Genomic DNA, 16,370 nt, shown 5'->3' on the forward strand with positions numbered 1-16,370 from the left:
AACAACTTTGTGATTGATTGGTGAGTCAACTAGATATTTTGTGTCTAATTGTGGAAGTGACCTAACTGACAATTTAAATAAGTGTTTACTTGATTTTCCACTCCTTCAATACCACTATTGAACAAAAGGACTCAACCATCTTGGAGAGCAGGGTGACATAACTTAAAGATTGTGTGGCACCAAAATCATTGTAACTATTCACTAATTGGTTATGAGTTTCAGCATTGCTATCTTCATGCATACACACATTGAGCCATCTATATTCTTTGCAAACTCCCATTTTCAAAACCCATGTCCTCGGCTATGTCTTTACAATCTCCTTCAAATATGTCACAAAGTCCTTCAAGACCTTTCAACTCGAGCTCTCTCTTGTCTTTCAACCATCCAAACCAAGATTTCCATCCTTGCTATGTCACCCTATGTTTACCTTCGCCAACAGTAAAGGAGGAAGTGATCACTCTATCAACTTAAATTAAAATAACCAACGCCATGATTTTGCATTCCAACAATTATTAAGCAAATAAAACATTTCCTCCACTCCTAATTTTATTTCCTTGTTCATAATGGTTGCTTTAAATGTATGAAATGATGACCCTAGCTTCCTCCAATGCAATCAATATTACTACATATCTATGATGTCCTAGCACTCCTAACATGATTTTTTAAAAGTAAAATTACAACAAAAGTAATATAATAGCAATATTGTTGTACATAATACTTTAACATGATTCCTATCAAATGAATACAGACTACCCTTTTGAGACCCTACACACACCTCTCCTCCAAAACCCAAATGGAAATACATCAAGGCACCTATATTGTCTTTAATATTCTTTTTGAAATATGCTTTGATGATCCTATTCAGATAGTTAGATAATATGTCCAATAGCGTTACCAATAACAACAACACTTTATTTTCTCTCCCTAATAGAACACATGTTGTTGAAACCTTTTTCTTTCAACAAATGTATTCTAATATGTTGGAATTTCTTTGTCTTTCGTTAAAAAAATGACATTCAACAAATTAAAACCTATTTTATATTTTATCTTGATAACAAATTATTTACTCTCCCTTCAAATAGGCACATTCATTTGCAAAACAGTAGTTTCATCTTGATGCTTTAAAACATTTTCTTTAACAACAAAAAGTAATCCCTTTCTCTTCTTCTTTTAAACGTTTCAGCACACACGAGTTAGTAAATCAACAAGTAAGTCATATGCTACTCAATATACAACAAACTTTATCTATTATACTCTAGTCTTATTTTAGGAGAATCAGCTCTTAAGAGTCTAAGACTTTCATTTGCTTGGTCACTCTCTTGATGAAGCTTACAAAACTTGGATCCAAACTTGACGACAATTTCAGACTAATTTGATACTTCACAATTTCACTTAACACATCTAAGACTCACTTCTATTGGCAACACTATTTTTATTATGTTAATCCATAATATCACACAAGGAACATGGGCAATCTTATTTCTATCAATTATCTTCATCTTAACACCAAACCTTATTCTTATTTAACATTTTCATCTATATATAATTTTATTAAATTAATTTGATAATATCCAATTAATTTCAGATCCGAAATGGTGTGTCAGCCAGCAATAATAATTAAATTAATTATATATATATAATCACCTATTCCTTATGAGATGGCGTCTATAGTTTTCAAATATGAATAATGAAATACCATATTGAAATCAGATTGACTCTAGTGGACAAATAGATTGCTGAAATCCAAACTTTATGACTATTTTTGTGGGGCTTGGATATCTAACACAAGTAAATTTGAAAATAAAGACCAACCTCGCCGGGGCCCATGCAAAGAGGACGAAGGAACAATGGAGATATTCTAACTTCATAGAGGGAAGATTCTATGGTTGTCCATATGTTTCTTTCACAAATGTGGAAATCCATAGTACACTTTTTAAATATGCTAAAAGTTTGTCTTTTTATGACATGATGGGAGCTCTATTCATTAAATCTTAAATAAATGCCACAGTTTGTCTTCTTTCAGCATTGTCAGGGGGGCCTTTTAAGGTCTGAAGAGCTCATCTTCCACTAGGCTATTTTGAACAAAAGATTTTCAAAATATAAATAAAATGGAAGAATGTGAAGTAAGCATCAGATATATATTTTTTTTAATGGTGGTGTGGAGACTCTCCCATTTACTTCTTGAGATGTATATTTTAGATATGAAAACAAGCTTAGAGATGTGTTTTTGATATTAAAGATATTTTTAGAAACTTTTGGATGCATACTTATCTTTTGCCGCTATCTTCAAAGACTCTTATTGAAAATGGACGTTCCAAAAATGTGTTCAAAGATGTATCTTCAATATCAAAGATGTCTTTTGAACTTTTGGATGGATACGCATAAGGTTCTTTTGAATGTCGTCTCCAAAGTCTCACAACCAAAAGTTGACACCTATCAGAAAACCTAGAGTAAAATACATTCAAAGATTAAAACGAAAGACAAATCAATAAAATAAGACAGCATAATGCTTTGTGCTAATATTTTAGATGATATTGAAATCTATACAAAGTTGTAGCGATTGGATCTCTTAAGAGTGTAAATTCTTTGAGAAGGACATAAGCCATCATAAGACTGTTTTTCTGTTATTGTAATAGTCCAAAGAGAAATTGTCTATATCATTTATAGTTCTTATATGACTAGTTTAATTTGAAAATTTTATGTCATTATATTTATTTTTGAAATAAATAATGTGTCCAAGTACCCTATCTCTTTAATAATAAAAAAGCTGTACCAATACCTAATACTAGTCTCCAGCACCTCCTAGTACCCCCAATCTGTTATGACTATGATGTTTTTAATTCCAATGTATCTATTGGGTCCCCCAAGTGATTCTGACCATTATCCAAACTATTGGTAAACGTCTTAGTTGAATATGAATATGTTTCTTTATTGGAACATAATCAGCTGGATCATACGTATTGTGCAACTATTACCAGAAAAGGGGTCCTACGTAGTTTTAACAATTTGGAAACTATAAGCAAACACAATGGGACCCTCGCTCCCATTGATTTTGAATTTGACAAAGACTTAACAAAGAATTACACCCATGGTATTTACAGCCCTTTGTTTTTGGTATGACAAATTGGAATTTGCCCATTAATTTCTCTATCATGTTAGATCGGTCTTGTATGCTTTATATTATAATATATAAAACTTATTCTACACAAAACATTCAAATGATCTATTGTAACACGAGTTATCTGGAGACCCTTTGATTTTTTGAGTTTGGAGCTTTGCCTTTGTCTTCTCCACATACATACATATAATTTATCCCAATAGACGTGACAAGATCCTGGTCCTTCCACATGATTTTTATACTTGTAAAACTATTGTAGTCATAAATACCCAATCAATCAATCGTCACATTCTTGACAGATTCAAATAGCAATTTCTTAAATTACTAGAGCTTTTATTATCCGAAAGACCCAATCAAACAAATCCAAATTTAAATTATTAAAACGCAGTGACTTGAAACAACCAAATATATAATTGGGGTATAGATTCAATCAAAATGTTTGATTACAAAGAATGTTTTAAAACTGAACCAATAAATTCGATTTATAATTTAATAAAACTTGTGTAATCTGATACGCCCCATTAATCTACCAATTTCAAATGGATCTAACTGAACGAGTTCAATTTTAAATTATTATAAAGACGGTGATAGGAAACGCCTAATTAACTAACTCTGGCATTCATAGATATATTCAATGACATTCAGAACTTTAAATTATGCGGAATGTTTTAATCTGAAACGCCGAATCAATCAAATTTTTATCTTTACATTTAATATAAAAATTTGTGAAGTAAGACACCTAATCAACCAATTCTATTAATTTCAAAAAGATCTAATCAAAATTAAGGGTTATTTTGATTAAATATACTATTTATTGGTGTAGGTTACATTGCTTTTTTTATAGGTAAAGAATCAAAATTTAAAGACCTCTCACATGAAAGGTTCGCAAGTTATCATTATTTTATAAGCTCTTGTTCGGTGTAGCTTACATTGTAACAGCTCTACTTTTAATGTAAATTGCTTAGTTGTTGCTTTTGACACAATTTACTTAATTCAATTTTGAACATAATTTGCCAGTCGTACATGACATCGTTGACAACTAAGGTGATGCTAATATTCATATTAATATTTCGATAGAATTATATCAATAAATGGACACTTAACATATGGATATGTAAACTAAAGGCCAAGAATCAACTTCTATATTGATGCGTCTTGAGAGCTAACTCTTGCCTTCATGGTCCACTCAAGATTTCAGACTGGAAACCCAGACTAGATTTAACCTTTTCAACTTTTATAGGCAATGTGTCATGTCGTAAGTTATGAATAAATGACTTATTAAAACTTGTAGAGAATACATAACATGAAATGGCAGCTGATTTGTATGTACAAGTGAATCAAATTTACAGAGGAAGACATGTGCAAGGATCAGAACATCAAGATGGTCTTGCTTTCAATTGATCAAAGCTGAGGTTGAAAAGGAACCCTCTCAATTTCATTGTATTCAAACAATTTCCAACATGGAATCTGAATTATAAAATATTCCCAAAGGATTGTGCTACGCTGTACAATAGTGCAATCCTTGCTTCATCTCATTACAACTCTTTTACAATTTTTAACACAAATTCCAGCCTTAGCTGGAAAAATGGTACTAAGTTCCCTGCTGCAAGATCGTGGGATTGCTTGTATACTAGGATTAAAGAATATATTGTATCACTACCGCAAACAATTTTCTGAAGGATTTGTAGCTAACATGTAAATTCTGTATGCTTCCAGACATTTGTGGCGGTGCATGACTCATAAATTTTACAGATAGAAGACCTTTATATGTTTTTTTTTGTATAATACAATTTCCATATTTGCCCTGCATTGTTTGTTTCTTTGTAAGATTGTAGAAAGCATATGGCTAATCCAAGGCTACGGTGGTAAAAGATATCTGAATTGAAAGTCATATGGCATAATTTCTACCGCCTGAGAAATAAATCCATCTCTATTCCCTTGCAGACATTTCTCCACTACAGTTTTCAAGGAGGTGGGCAATTGCTCACATATCCACTCTAACAAGGATTCCAAATCCTTTGCGAAATCCCGCATGTACCAATCTAGTAGTTTTGGAATTAGCACCTTCTTAGTAGTGAAACCAATGGAAGCTTGCAAATACTCCTTTTTGGCTACTTCTAGCTCTGTTTCCACCTCATCAGCTGTATACACACGTACCTGTCAATTCACAAAAAAAACTCTAGTTCAAATATGTGAATACTTGTCATTTGAGATCTCTCCAAAGCAATATCTATAAGTAATGCTTGCTTGAAAGCAAGTTTTCATTAAATGCAAATTTTATACTGCTATATGTTTTTCATTAGAGGACTTTAAATTTCATTCTATCTATGGTTGGTTTGTGGTTTGTTTGTAAAGATACAGAGCATTTTCTGAGGAATACTTAAATGCATAGATCTACTCAAATTTGAATTCAGCCTTGTGTTGGCAAAATGGTCAGCACTCTTCTTGAGATTCATTTAGAGGACTTTAAATTTCATCCTATCTATGGTTTGTTTGTGGTTTGTTTCAAAAGATACAGAGCATTTTCCGAGGAATACTTAAATGCATAGATCTACTCAAATTTGAATTCAGCCTTGTGTTGGCAAAATGGTCAGCACTCTTCTTGAGATTCGTGACAAAGGACTAACCATCTCCCACGTTCTATAAGTCTAGTAGTTGTATTGGACATTGAAAAGTTGATCTTTCGATATAATGACAACCACCACTCTAACAAATGGTATCAGAACTTAATCATAGAATTGAATCTCCTCAAGTAACACTGAGGAAGAGATTGTTGACAACCACCACTCATAACACCATTGATTCTCTAAAGGCATACAGTGTAAGAGATGTTTATTATTTGCAAGATAAAACCCCGACTCTAGTGCAGGCGCAAAAATATTACTTACAGCAGGAGAAGATCGACTTCCACAACACAACGCAAAGGTAATCATCGGTTCAGACCATCCTAGACCAAAAACACTTCGTATTCTGGCCTCCTCGCCAGCTTTTCCCCTTTTCCAGTAGGCCTGGCAATCAATCAAACCAGAAATATCAAGGAAATGAAGAAATCACGAAATTTAAAACTTTTTCCCTGCAAAAGAAAATTTAATAGAAGAGAGAGAAGCTTACATCCTGTGAGTGAAATGGCGGTCGAAGTATGAAATGTTCAATAGCCAATGCACTCATAAAGTACCCCCCCACATTGAAGTTTGCCTGTAACCCTCCCACTAGATGAGTAACAAATTTAACAGCCAAACAATGGAAGTAGAAAATACTTGAACCTCGTTTTAAATCTTGTTCATCATAAATTCCACAGAAAATAATACCACAACTTTCTACTAGGAGGGAATCATACCTTTCGCATCAGTGCAACAACCTTCTCGGGTGTGCTTGGTATTCCATATTCAAGGAAGGCCTAAAATTCTCTAAAATTTAAACGTATTAGTGACACAGATATGCATCCTAAAACAGATAGATGTTTTGAAAATTACATATTATAACAGAGTCTCTCACTAAAACAAGTCAGTTTAGACATTAATAAGGAAAAACTAGTTGTGCAAATCAGAGTATCTGTAAGAACCATACATGCATCATGCACGCATTATATATGTTGATCCAGAAGGCCAGCTTCTGCTGATGTTTCAAGCCCTTTAAATTTGTAGAACATAGCTTGTTTACAAGGATTCTGAAAAGAAGAGAGTTCAAATCAGATCGAAGCCCAAAGTTCTCTTATGGAAATGACAATCTTGTACAAGCTTCTAAACTCTATCAGTGATTCATAAATTTCTTTGATCTTCATTAGTCTGTATTAAGAACAAAACTAAAATAAAGTAAATAGTGCATGAGAAAGACTACTAAATGAGCAATTGGTAAAATCTTCAATCCTAATATAATAGAATAAACATACCTTACTCTTTTCAATAAAGAAGAAAGTCCTGCAATCCGACTCAAGTCAAATGAACTTGCAGTAATATCTTGAAAATGTTTGTATGGGCCAATATCTCTCGGCACAGATTCAGAACAAACCCCATAAGGATCTCGGAAGAATATTTCTTCAGATCGATCCATAGGGGTTTTGAAACTTAAACTGCTTCTGGAACCATAGCTTCTTAAACTTGAACTTGAGAAAGTCGAGCGAGAAATTACCGATGTTGTGTCATTCTCAATTGCCAGAGATGACCTTGATAACCTTGAAAAAATACTTAACAAGATTTTAACAATCTCTTCAGAAAGTTTATTAGGTTGTCCATTTTTCCCTTCATCAAAAATCCTCAGAGTCGGCAACTTTCTTGGTCCAAAACAAGTAGCCCCCGCAGTATGTCCTGCCTGACAGATGACAAAAAATAAAAATTATACTGTATTCAATATTTACTCATGTGTGCTTCACATATTTGGATCTAAGCTATCAAGAATTCTAAATGGTAGAAGATGTTATCTTGCTGTGAAAATTATTTACCATAATATGTATTTAGAAATGAAATACCTTTTCTTTTTCTTTTTGGGGCAATGTCTTCTCTGCCTTCTCCATAAGTGAGGAATTCAGGGCTCCGGTTTTCCCCTTTGAGCCTGGAAATAAAGCCTGCAGACTCTTATCTTCTATATGCATCTTGTTCTCTTTCTCTTGGCTGATACATGTTGTCACTGAGTTCTTTTTCTGTATCTTTGATAGTTTTAATGCTTTTCCTTCTTCAAGGTCCCTGTAAATAGGAGAATTGCCATCTATAGCCTGAGTCAAGAAAAACAAGCCTTTGGTTTCTGATGGAGAGCCCAAAGATGTGTGTTTTCTATGCAAAACTTTAGTTCCCAAAGCTGTATGCTGTTGTTTTAAAGGGATGCCATCCAGCAAGCTTTTTACAACGAGATCTCTTCTTGGCTGTTGGGTAGATTGACTAGATAAAGACCCACATGAAGAAAGCTTGCCTAATGGCGGCCTATTTGCCTTCAATTGATCAGAATCTGAAGCGGGTTCTATTTGCTTGGGGGATGATGGGAATTGCACCGCCTTCTGATGGAGATTTTGTTTCAAACGCACAACTTTTTCCTCAAGACGGACAACTTCTTCCTCCAGAACAGCTACTTCTGCAAGAAGTTCCTGTGTCTGAACAGGGTAATCAAGAAAGCAATTCTTTCAAATAAGAGTTCACACGTAGAGTCTATAGATGCACTCAATAGGCCAAACCAATCCGAGAGCAAATGAATGTTAATGAGTGTCTACAATTAGATGAATAAGCTCTGATTATCAATCGTGAAAAGTTTGCAATGGAAATTTGATTTTGCCAGTACTTGCCCACAAATGGAGGGACATAAATCTATTATCGAACTGATTCGGCTGTAAAATGCATATGACTCCCTGTATTCTAAAGCTTTACCTAGTGAAGAAATGTATGCTTACCTTTGGAGATATAAATGGCGGAAAACGAGGACGAGCCCCGCGTGGTCTTCTAAAGGCTCTTTCCAAAGCTCTATGTAAATCCTCTTCTTGCCTTAGCTTTTTCCGTAGTTTATCAACCTACAAATCGAAGGAAATACCCAGTGGATTAGATACAAAAATTTAGGCACAGGGGAACACGAATTTGAAAAAACTTGTTGTATCGATGATTCAAATAACAAAATTCTTCATGCAACCATACAGATTATATCCAAATAGGTTTATTGGGCCATGATAAAAACTGCCCTAATGTAGCTCTAGAGGGCAAATTTGATCAGAAATCAAAACAAATTACAGATAAGATAAATTTCATACATCTTGCTCGAGGTCTAATCTTCTTTGCATTTGTGAAAATCTCCGAGAAGAAACGCATTCTATATCGCTTCTTTGAAGTTCTCTGCTAATGCCCTGCGCGTTATCCAGAAAATGTAAAGAAAGTTGAAAATATACCGTCGAAATAAAAAGTTTACTGGAAATACCTACTTTCCCATTATTTGGACAATTGTCTTCAGACAGGGAGAAGCTGTTTTTGCGAGAAATCATGGGTGCACTCTCCACAACTTGAGATGAGCTAGCAATAGCATACCCCAAAAAATTGAAAAGCCGGTATAATAAATCGATTCCGTTAAATGAAAGAAATTAAAACCGATTTTTTCTCCAAGGATATATTTTGAATACCTAAGGTTAGCTGGGCTTCGCGCTATCACTGCAACACTGCATTGTGCACTCAAACTACCCTTTTGTGGATTCGAAACCATCCTTGTTCAGAACTTGATCTGCTACAAAACCAAAGATTGAAACCTCATTGGTACACAATCTCGATGTTTTACAGGGCACCATTCGTTTTCCAATGATCCTGAAAAAAATAAAACAAAATGTTTCATCATATGCAGGAAAACAGAAACACACTACTAATTACCTCAATCAATCTTATACATCATAGACTCCATTTGGGCATGTTTTATTTTTGTGTCTTTCCTGCCTCTAATCGAAATGAACGAAACTCCAAGTTCTGCCATCTCTAACCTCCTAACAAGAAAATACTGATTCTAAACAAGATTCCTACAGTTTTTCTGATCATGTGGGCAGTTACCTGCAGCACTTGAACTATAACGATCAGTAAAATTGATCAAGTACTCTCCATGAAAATAAACCAAAACACAGAAAAACATCGGTCTACATCAAATCCTTCAACTGTGTGCAATCCCCAAAATCTTAGCATCTTCAAACTGAAGAACTCGCTCTCAAATGGACACCCAAAACAGTTCAGTTCTTCCAAGTTCCTCCTTCCATCCATTACAAAACAAGGAGCCATCCATGTTGCCTAAGATTCTATAACTCTCTTTGTTTTTTCGTATGGCTCCATGAATCTCAGAGCGTCCATAACAATTCATAAACAGCTTAAATGTTTGCCATATCTAAACCTCATGACTCGGGCTTGGCTAAAGCATACAGCAATATCCTAAAATGAATTCAATCTCTTCTATGATGGTAATCAATGAATTTTTTAATCTAAGTCGAATGGATATGCCACCAACATGAAAGAAGAGTGAATGTAGCTTAACTTGGGGCGAAAGGGAAGCGATGGGGTTGGTGTTAAATCAGGTAAAAGAGCGAATACTAAGCAACCCACCAGCAGAGGAAATCAAAAGAGATGGTGGGTCAGAAAAGGAAAGAGTCGACCTTCCTTAGAAGGTATGTAATATTTATGCCATGGAACAAATGATTTTATTGAGCGGCCAGTCCAAATAGTTTGAGGGACCACAAAATTTATTAGCATGAAATTCTTGTGATTTAAAGGGAAATTTTAACGTACAAGGACTAGTCCTGCAACTGGTAAAGTGACCTCATGCTTTGCGACCAGGTATTTGATTTGAACCAACACACAAATATTCAGTTATGAACAACCTACCAAATGCTTATATCGATGCCACGTTAGATGTGCAATTTTTTTAAGGTGAAATTGCATCTGATATAGGAGGTTTAGTAATAATATTATTATTTATTTATTTTTTTAAAAGAGAGATTGAAATTTATTATTTATTAAGTTAAAATTCTAATATTATTATGGTAAGTTGAGTTTTTAATTTTTAAGATTTTTTATTATTTATAATGTTGTAATTAGTTATTGGAAGTATGAATTCTAGACTAAACCTCTTCAATCAAGTTCTAAAGATTGTCAAGAATTAGAGGAGTATGATCCTTATTTGTAATGATGTTGGCCTCATCTAGCAAGATTTGCTTTCTAATGAAATCTTTATGAACCTTTCAACTTTACTAGTAGTCTAAAAAACTATTGAAATAAAAAGTGAGGAAAAATTTTATTTATTAGATATTATCTTGTAAAAAATTATCAATTTTAGAATACTAGAAAAATTTAAAATGAGCTTGAATGTCTGTTTTTAGTAATATTATTAAAGAGATTTTAAAATCATAATTGTAAAAATGATGTTAAAGCAACATACAATAATTTTATCTTCTGTGTGTGTTTGATTATCTATTTATAATTTTATTTACATGGTAATTATTATTAGATAAACTAATTTATAAATCATTATCTTAATTAAAACCTTGAACTTTATTAAAAAGATTAATATCTTGAGCTTAAGGTCTCCAAATTAGTTGTCTTGTTAGCATCTTCATGCTAATTTCAAAAGTTATAATTAGTCTCCGAGTTAGTTGTCCTATTAGCATCTTGACTATGAATTCGAAAGTATTATGATTTTGGACTTAAAGTATTTAGGTTAGTTGTCATGTTAACATCTTCATTCTAAATGGATATGCTTGCATATTATTAATCTATGTGACTCGACAAAAAGTCTCCAATAAAATTATATATGTGATTTATATTAGTAGAATTTCATATTCAAGCCTCTTTCCTATATTTTTTTGGTCCATTCAATTAGATTGACATAAATGCAATAATACATATATAAATGACATGTTTTAATTGAAATTAGGCATGCTACCTAAGCTTAATATGCTCCAATTTGTACGCATTCCCAAGAATTGTTCCTAATCTTCAATTGTGCCCTTATGTTGCCCAAGATTAGATCTATAGTTATGGAAGTGGTCTCACTTCCATAATTATGAAAATAATTCTTTTGTGCAAAATTCAAATTCTAGGTTGGAGCCAACTTGGCTTATCCTTATATCATTATGTATTGAGTCGATTTGTAATGTGTTCATTTGCAAGTATATTAGTATTGTATGAGAGAGTCACTAATTCATTTTAGATATCATATTAGATCATTTGATCTTATCATTCTTAAAGTTGTTATTGTTAATGGTGTGCATTGTCGAAAAACTTTATTAGAGAATTTGCATTATACAAACACCTACATTGAGCCAACACATAAAAACTTAATTTTGGATAGTCATCGAAGACTTCCGTAGGTAGGTACCAAGTTAGGAATTCAACTTTAGAGTGAGAATCCACTTGATCTATGAAGTTTGCTCTCTTTTCTATAGCAATATTACTTATACTTTCTTAAAGTATTGCTTACATTTTCCTAGTTACAATCAAATTATATTATAAAAGCTAGTATTTTAATTTAATCTTTAAAATTTTATATTATAAAATCAAGGTAAAATTAATTATTTTCAATTTTATGATCTCTATTTGTTGTAAATAAAGTCACTATTATAGTGTTAATTAAATCACAACATCAAAATCTAGAATAAAAATCAATCACTATACTAAAGAATTTCATGAATTTTCCTTGCTAAAGTAAATTAAATGTTGTGAATAGACTAACATTCCTTTTATCAATATGTCAATCTAGATGACATGTTAAGATAGATAACTTACATTCAATTTTATCAATTAATACTAACAACGATCTTGGTCGAAAAGTAATTATTTGTAGACAAAATAAAATTGGAACTCAAACAAGAAGGCAAAACAAAAAATAGAACACTAATTGAAGGGAAGAAATAGAGGTTGTCAAAAGAAGGAAAGATCAAGAAGTAAATATTGTGTAAAACAAGGAATAATTTTCATAATTGCATTATAAATAGGGGAATGCCCCTTTATTATTGTATGTATCTATAGTGGACACAAGTCCTAGGCAAGACTAGAGGTTTCTTGACTTCATTCTTTTGTACCAGTGCCCATTTGAACAGAGGAAGTGTAAAAGCCTTATTAATAATTAATAAAAATGATTGGCCTTGACTTTTACCAATTGTTTTTTTTTTGTTATTTTCTAGTTAAGATTCATTTTTAAATTATTTCATCTTGGTATCCTAAAAATAATGAATCGTACACATTTTATTTTATTTAGCCAAGTTTGTTATAGTTTTTCTATAATTAGCATGCAATCCCTTTAATAAAGATGTTTTAATTTAGAAGAATAAGTTTTGATCATTATAATGTTTATTCCAACTTCAACCAAATACCCATATGTGTTCAAGCCAACTTTTAGTATAGCCATAATGAAATAGCATTGATGTGATTATATTTTTAAAAAATATGAATAGAACTAGAATTTTAGTTCTTTTTGTTGTCATCACCTTACTATTTAATTTTTTAGTATCCATTATTTTAAATTAACTATTTCCTTATTTAATGGCATCAAACCTATTGTCTTCACTAGTTTAAAGCAAGTGTAGGTGACCACTAATTAGATGAAATTATAAGTGATTTGGGGATTTAACATGTGTAATTGTCAATGCAATTATACAGAAAACATGTTCAATCACACATGTCAACTATGTATCATCACTTATGTGTTTATTATCAACTTAGATTAAGGTAAGCAATAACATGTACAAAACTACTCTATTTTGTGTCAACTACATGACCAAAAAATGATTTTAATTCTTTCTTTAGCCAATATTTTCTCTATATCCACTTATTATACATATATTGTATTTTTGTAATCAAATTGTAAATTTGTAATTATTGAATTTGTATTTGCTCTATCCACTATGAAGCATGAGGGTGTTGTTAGCCATTTCCTTCATTCCCTTGTCACCATCATTGAAATTCGATCATATATATCTATTCATGGCACCAAGGTTTGTATAGTATGCCAAGCATATGGCTAAAACCTAACTAAAACCCTAGTTCTCCCCTTCACATTATAATTTTGCATTGCCTTTTTTTAAGGGTTGCATTACCCATGCAACACTTAGTTTGAGAACCCTTGTTAGGTTCATTCACCCTAAGTGTTGACCCCATGCCCTATTCTTTTAAATCATTACACGACCACCTTTTGTTTCCCTAAAAGTCCATTTTAGTAGGACCCAGTGGTGGTGACATAACATTGGACATGTGTCACCATTTCAAGAATTCATGGAGCATTGAAGGGAAGAAATGACTCAAAATGTTAAGGAAGTGTTAGGTCGTAATCGTTACGAAGGTGCGAAGTAGTCAATTTTATAAGGTTCACAATGTTGTTGCAGTTAGTGTGCTAAAGTGATTTCAAGCTATGAAGTTGTGATAGGGCATAATATGAAGCAGTCACAATTTCGTAAGGTCATATAGTCAACAAAGGTTTTAAGTTGTGAAGCTGCAAAGAAGAGTAGGCACAGGTCAACATGAAAATTAGAAAAGATGAATGATTTAGCAGCATGTTTAAAGGATATAGGCTCAGGTAGTGAAGTCAACTGTTGAATTCAGTTGACTTGATGATATTGCTGATCTGGCATGGTCGTGAACACAAAATCAAGAAGCTCTTTGATGGTGAATAGGTCCTTGATTGCGTGCAACCACCTTTTTGAGTGTTCTTTGTATAAATGTAGATTTCATTCTATCGCCACCTTAGTTATCCATCTACCCAGCCAGAACATTTATAGTCGTTGTTTCTATCTCTTCAAGGCCAAAATTTGCATGTAAAGATCAAATTTCTTGCATATGGACAAGCACCTAATCAAATCTTTTTAGAATCAGTAGATATTTCTCTCTGCAACTTGAAGGCTGTAGTTGAGTTTTGGCTTTCAGTAGAAGTCTTCTCAATTATGCTTAAGCTATAAAAGCAAGTTTTTTTACTCTTTCAAGGGTTGGTCTCTTCTTTGATTCTATATCAGCTATATTGCATGCTCTTGTACTGTAATTTCCTTTGCCTTTGAGTGAATGTAATTCTCTGTTGTATCTATTTCTTCCATTTATACATTGTGCAATATCTTTTTCCTTCTGTTAATGTATTGCCTCCATTCCTCACCTTGTATGATTGTATCTTTCTGCCCTTTGAATGATATAGAGTGAAGTTCCTTCCTTATAGCATTATGTTGGTTTTTGATCTACATATGGTCATTGAGTGAAAGCAAGTATTGAATCTGCATATTTTGGGATTATATTGTTGAATTGTGCATTTCTAGGTAGAGATAGGACTGAACACACTATTTTGGTGTATCACCCCTCTAGATTAGAGTAGCTAGTTTGATTTTTGCACATTTCCTTCTCTCTTTTCCTTCAAAAGAGTAGTTAGACGCATCCTGATAATAAGGAAGCCAACCTTCTTCAAAGACTCAATCTCATTGTTCAAGTCCCACAACTTGGAGATTGTTTCCATGTTTCACAAGGTTTTTTTATGTCAAACTTCAGGCAAGGGTGCAAAATTTTTTGATAACAATTTTTGGCATGCCCAATAGGACTATATTCAAGCTTACTAAGAAGTCTACTAGTTTGTTGGTGTCAAGCAAGGGCTTCAACTTATGCTAAGGAAATAATGCTTCTCTTGGCATTTCAAGCCTTTGAGAGGCTTTCATTCAAGCACTTGGTGACTCCACTTCTACATCTTGGTTTCCAAACTAGAATTTTTGTAATTCATACCCAAGGCTCAAATAAGGGCATCTTCTAGAGGTACTTTTCAGTATACTAAACTTTTATTTTCAAATCCTAGGAGAAAGAGGAATAGACTCTCTCTATTACCAATTAGGAGTTCAAGAGTAGTACATACACTTGCTAGATTTATTTCTACTCCTTCAATTGATAGATCACAGCCTAGGGTACCATCTTTTCATTTGAATAAATCATTATTCCATATGGCCCTCCCTAGGAATTAAGTGTTTGCTACCATTAATGGTGGTTGTCCTCTTATTTTAGCCCAAAGACATAAATCTCGAATCTATTCTTAAAAGTATACCAGACTTCATTGGTAAAACTTCTATTTCCCTAATAGAGCACATTCAAGAAATTTCAAATGTTTGTAATATTCATGGTCTCATAGAGGATGATGTTGCTATTAGAATTTTAGCCTCATCATTAAAGGGAAAATCTTTAAAATGGTATAGGGGATTACCACATAATTCTATCAATAACCGGGAAGAGTTAGGAGAAAGATTATGCAAATATTTCGAAGATAAAAGTAATCACCTATCACTTTTAGAGCAACTAACTACCATCAAGAGAGCATCCCATGAAAATATGATAGACTTCAATTATAGATTCCAAAAGACGTGGTATAAAATACATGTTGCAGTAAAACCTTCCCCTAATAATGCTTTCTTACATTACCTAAGAGCTTTCAATAGTGATAATCCTACTACTTCACAAGCCATGGGAGGGGATACTTTACTAGTTGCATATGAAATTTCCATAAGGGCAGAAAATATCTTGATTCAAGGAGTGAAGTTAGCCCCAAGGCCTCCAATGCCTTTCTTTTTAAAAATGCCTACTCATCAACCTATAGTAGCCCCTATTCCTACCACATCTAATGTTGACATTAAGGTTAATTTGTCTATTAGTGAATCACACTTAGTCAACTAGTTTTGTTGCTACCAAGCTCTATAGTTTCTCCTGAGCCAAGTAGTCAATCTACATTTGCTACTAAGTTTCTCAATTTCTACCAAGCTTCAGAACCTATGTATAGTTAATGCCAAGTATAGCAGTCCCTGCCG

The 16,370-nt window shown here is 33.1% G+C and overlaps 1 protein-coding gene across 2 annotated transcripts; it reads right to left on the reverse strand.

Moving 5' to 3' along the window:
* Positions 1-4,515: 4,515 nt before the first annotated feature.
* On the reverse strand, positions 4,516-10,293 carry LOC149576413 (uncharacterized). 2 transcript variants are annotated; one of them, XM_089817198.1, is made up of 12 exons: positions 9,622-10,293; positions 9,207-9,384; positions 9,012-9,099; positions 8,844-8,936; positions 8,493-8,609; positions 7,584-8,198; positions 7,008-7,426; positions 6,686-6,785; positions 6,456-6,515; positions 6,230-6,313; positions 6,007-6,126; positions 4,516-5,275 (listed from the first exon to the last, which is right to left on the reverse strand). In XM_089817198.1, exons 2-12 carry the CDS (start codon positions 9,284-9,286, stop codon positions 4,976-4,978), a joined length of 2,076 nt encoding a protein of 691 aa, XP_089673324.1. In that variant the 5' UTR covers positions 9,287-9,384; positions 9,622-10,293; the 3' UTR covers positions 4,516-4,975. The 2 variants fall into 2 exon arrangements, with proteins under 2 accessions (XP_089673324.1, XP_089673330.1); XM_089817204.1 differs by lacking the exon at positions 9,012-9,099 and having other exon boundaries at positions 9,622-10,098.
* Positions 10,294-16,370: the final 6,077 nt, after the last annotated feature.

The sequence above is a fragment of the Cupressus sempervirens genome, chromosome 1 (assembly GCF_028749045.1).
Source record: "Cupressus sempervirens isolate cs-2001-9-10 chromosome 1, ASM2874904v1, whole genome shotgun sequence".
Classification (NCBI taxonomy): Eukaryota; Viridiplantae; Streptophyta; class Pinopsida; order Cupressales; family Cupressaceae; genus Cupressus; species Cupressus sempervirens.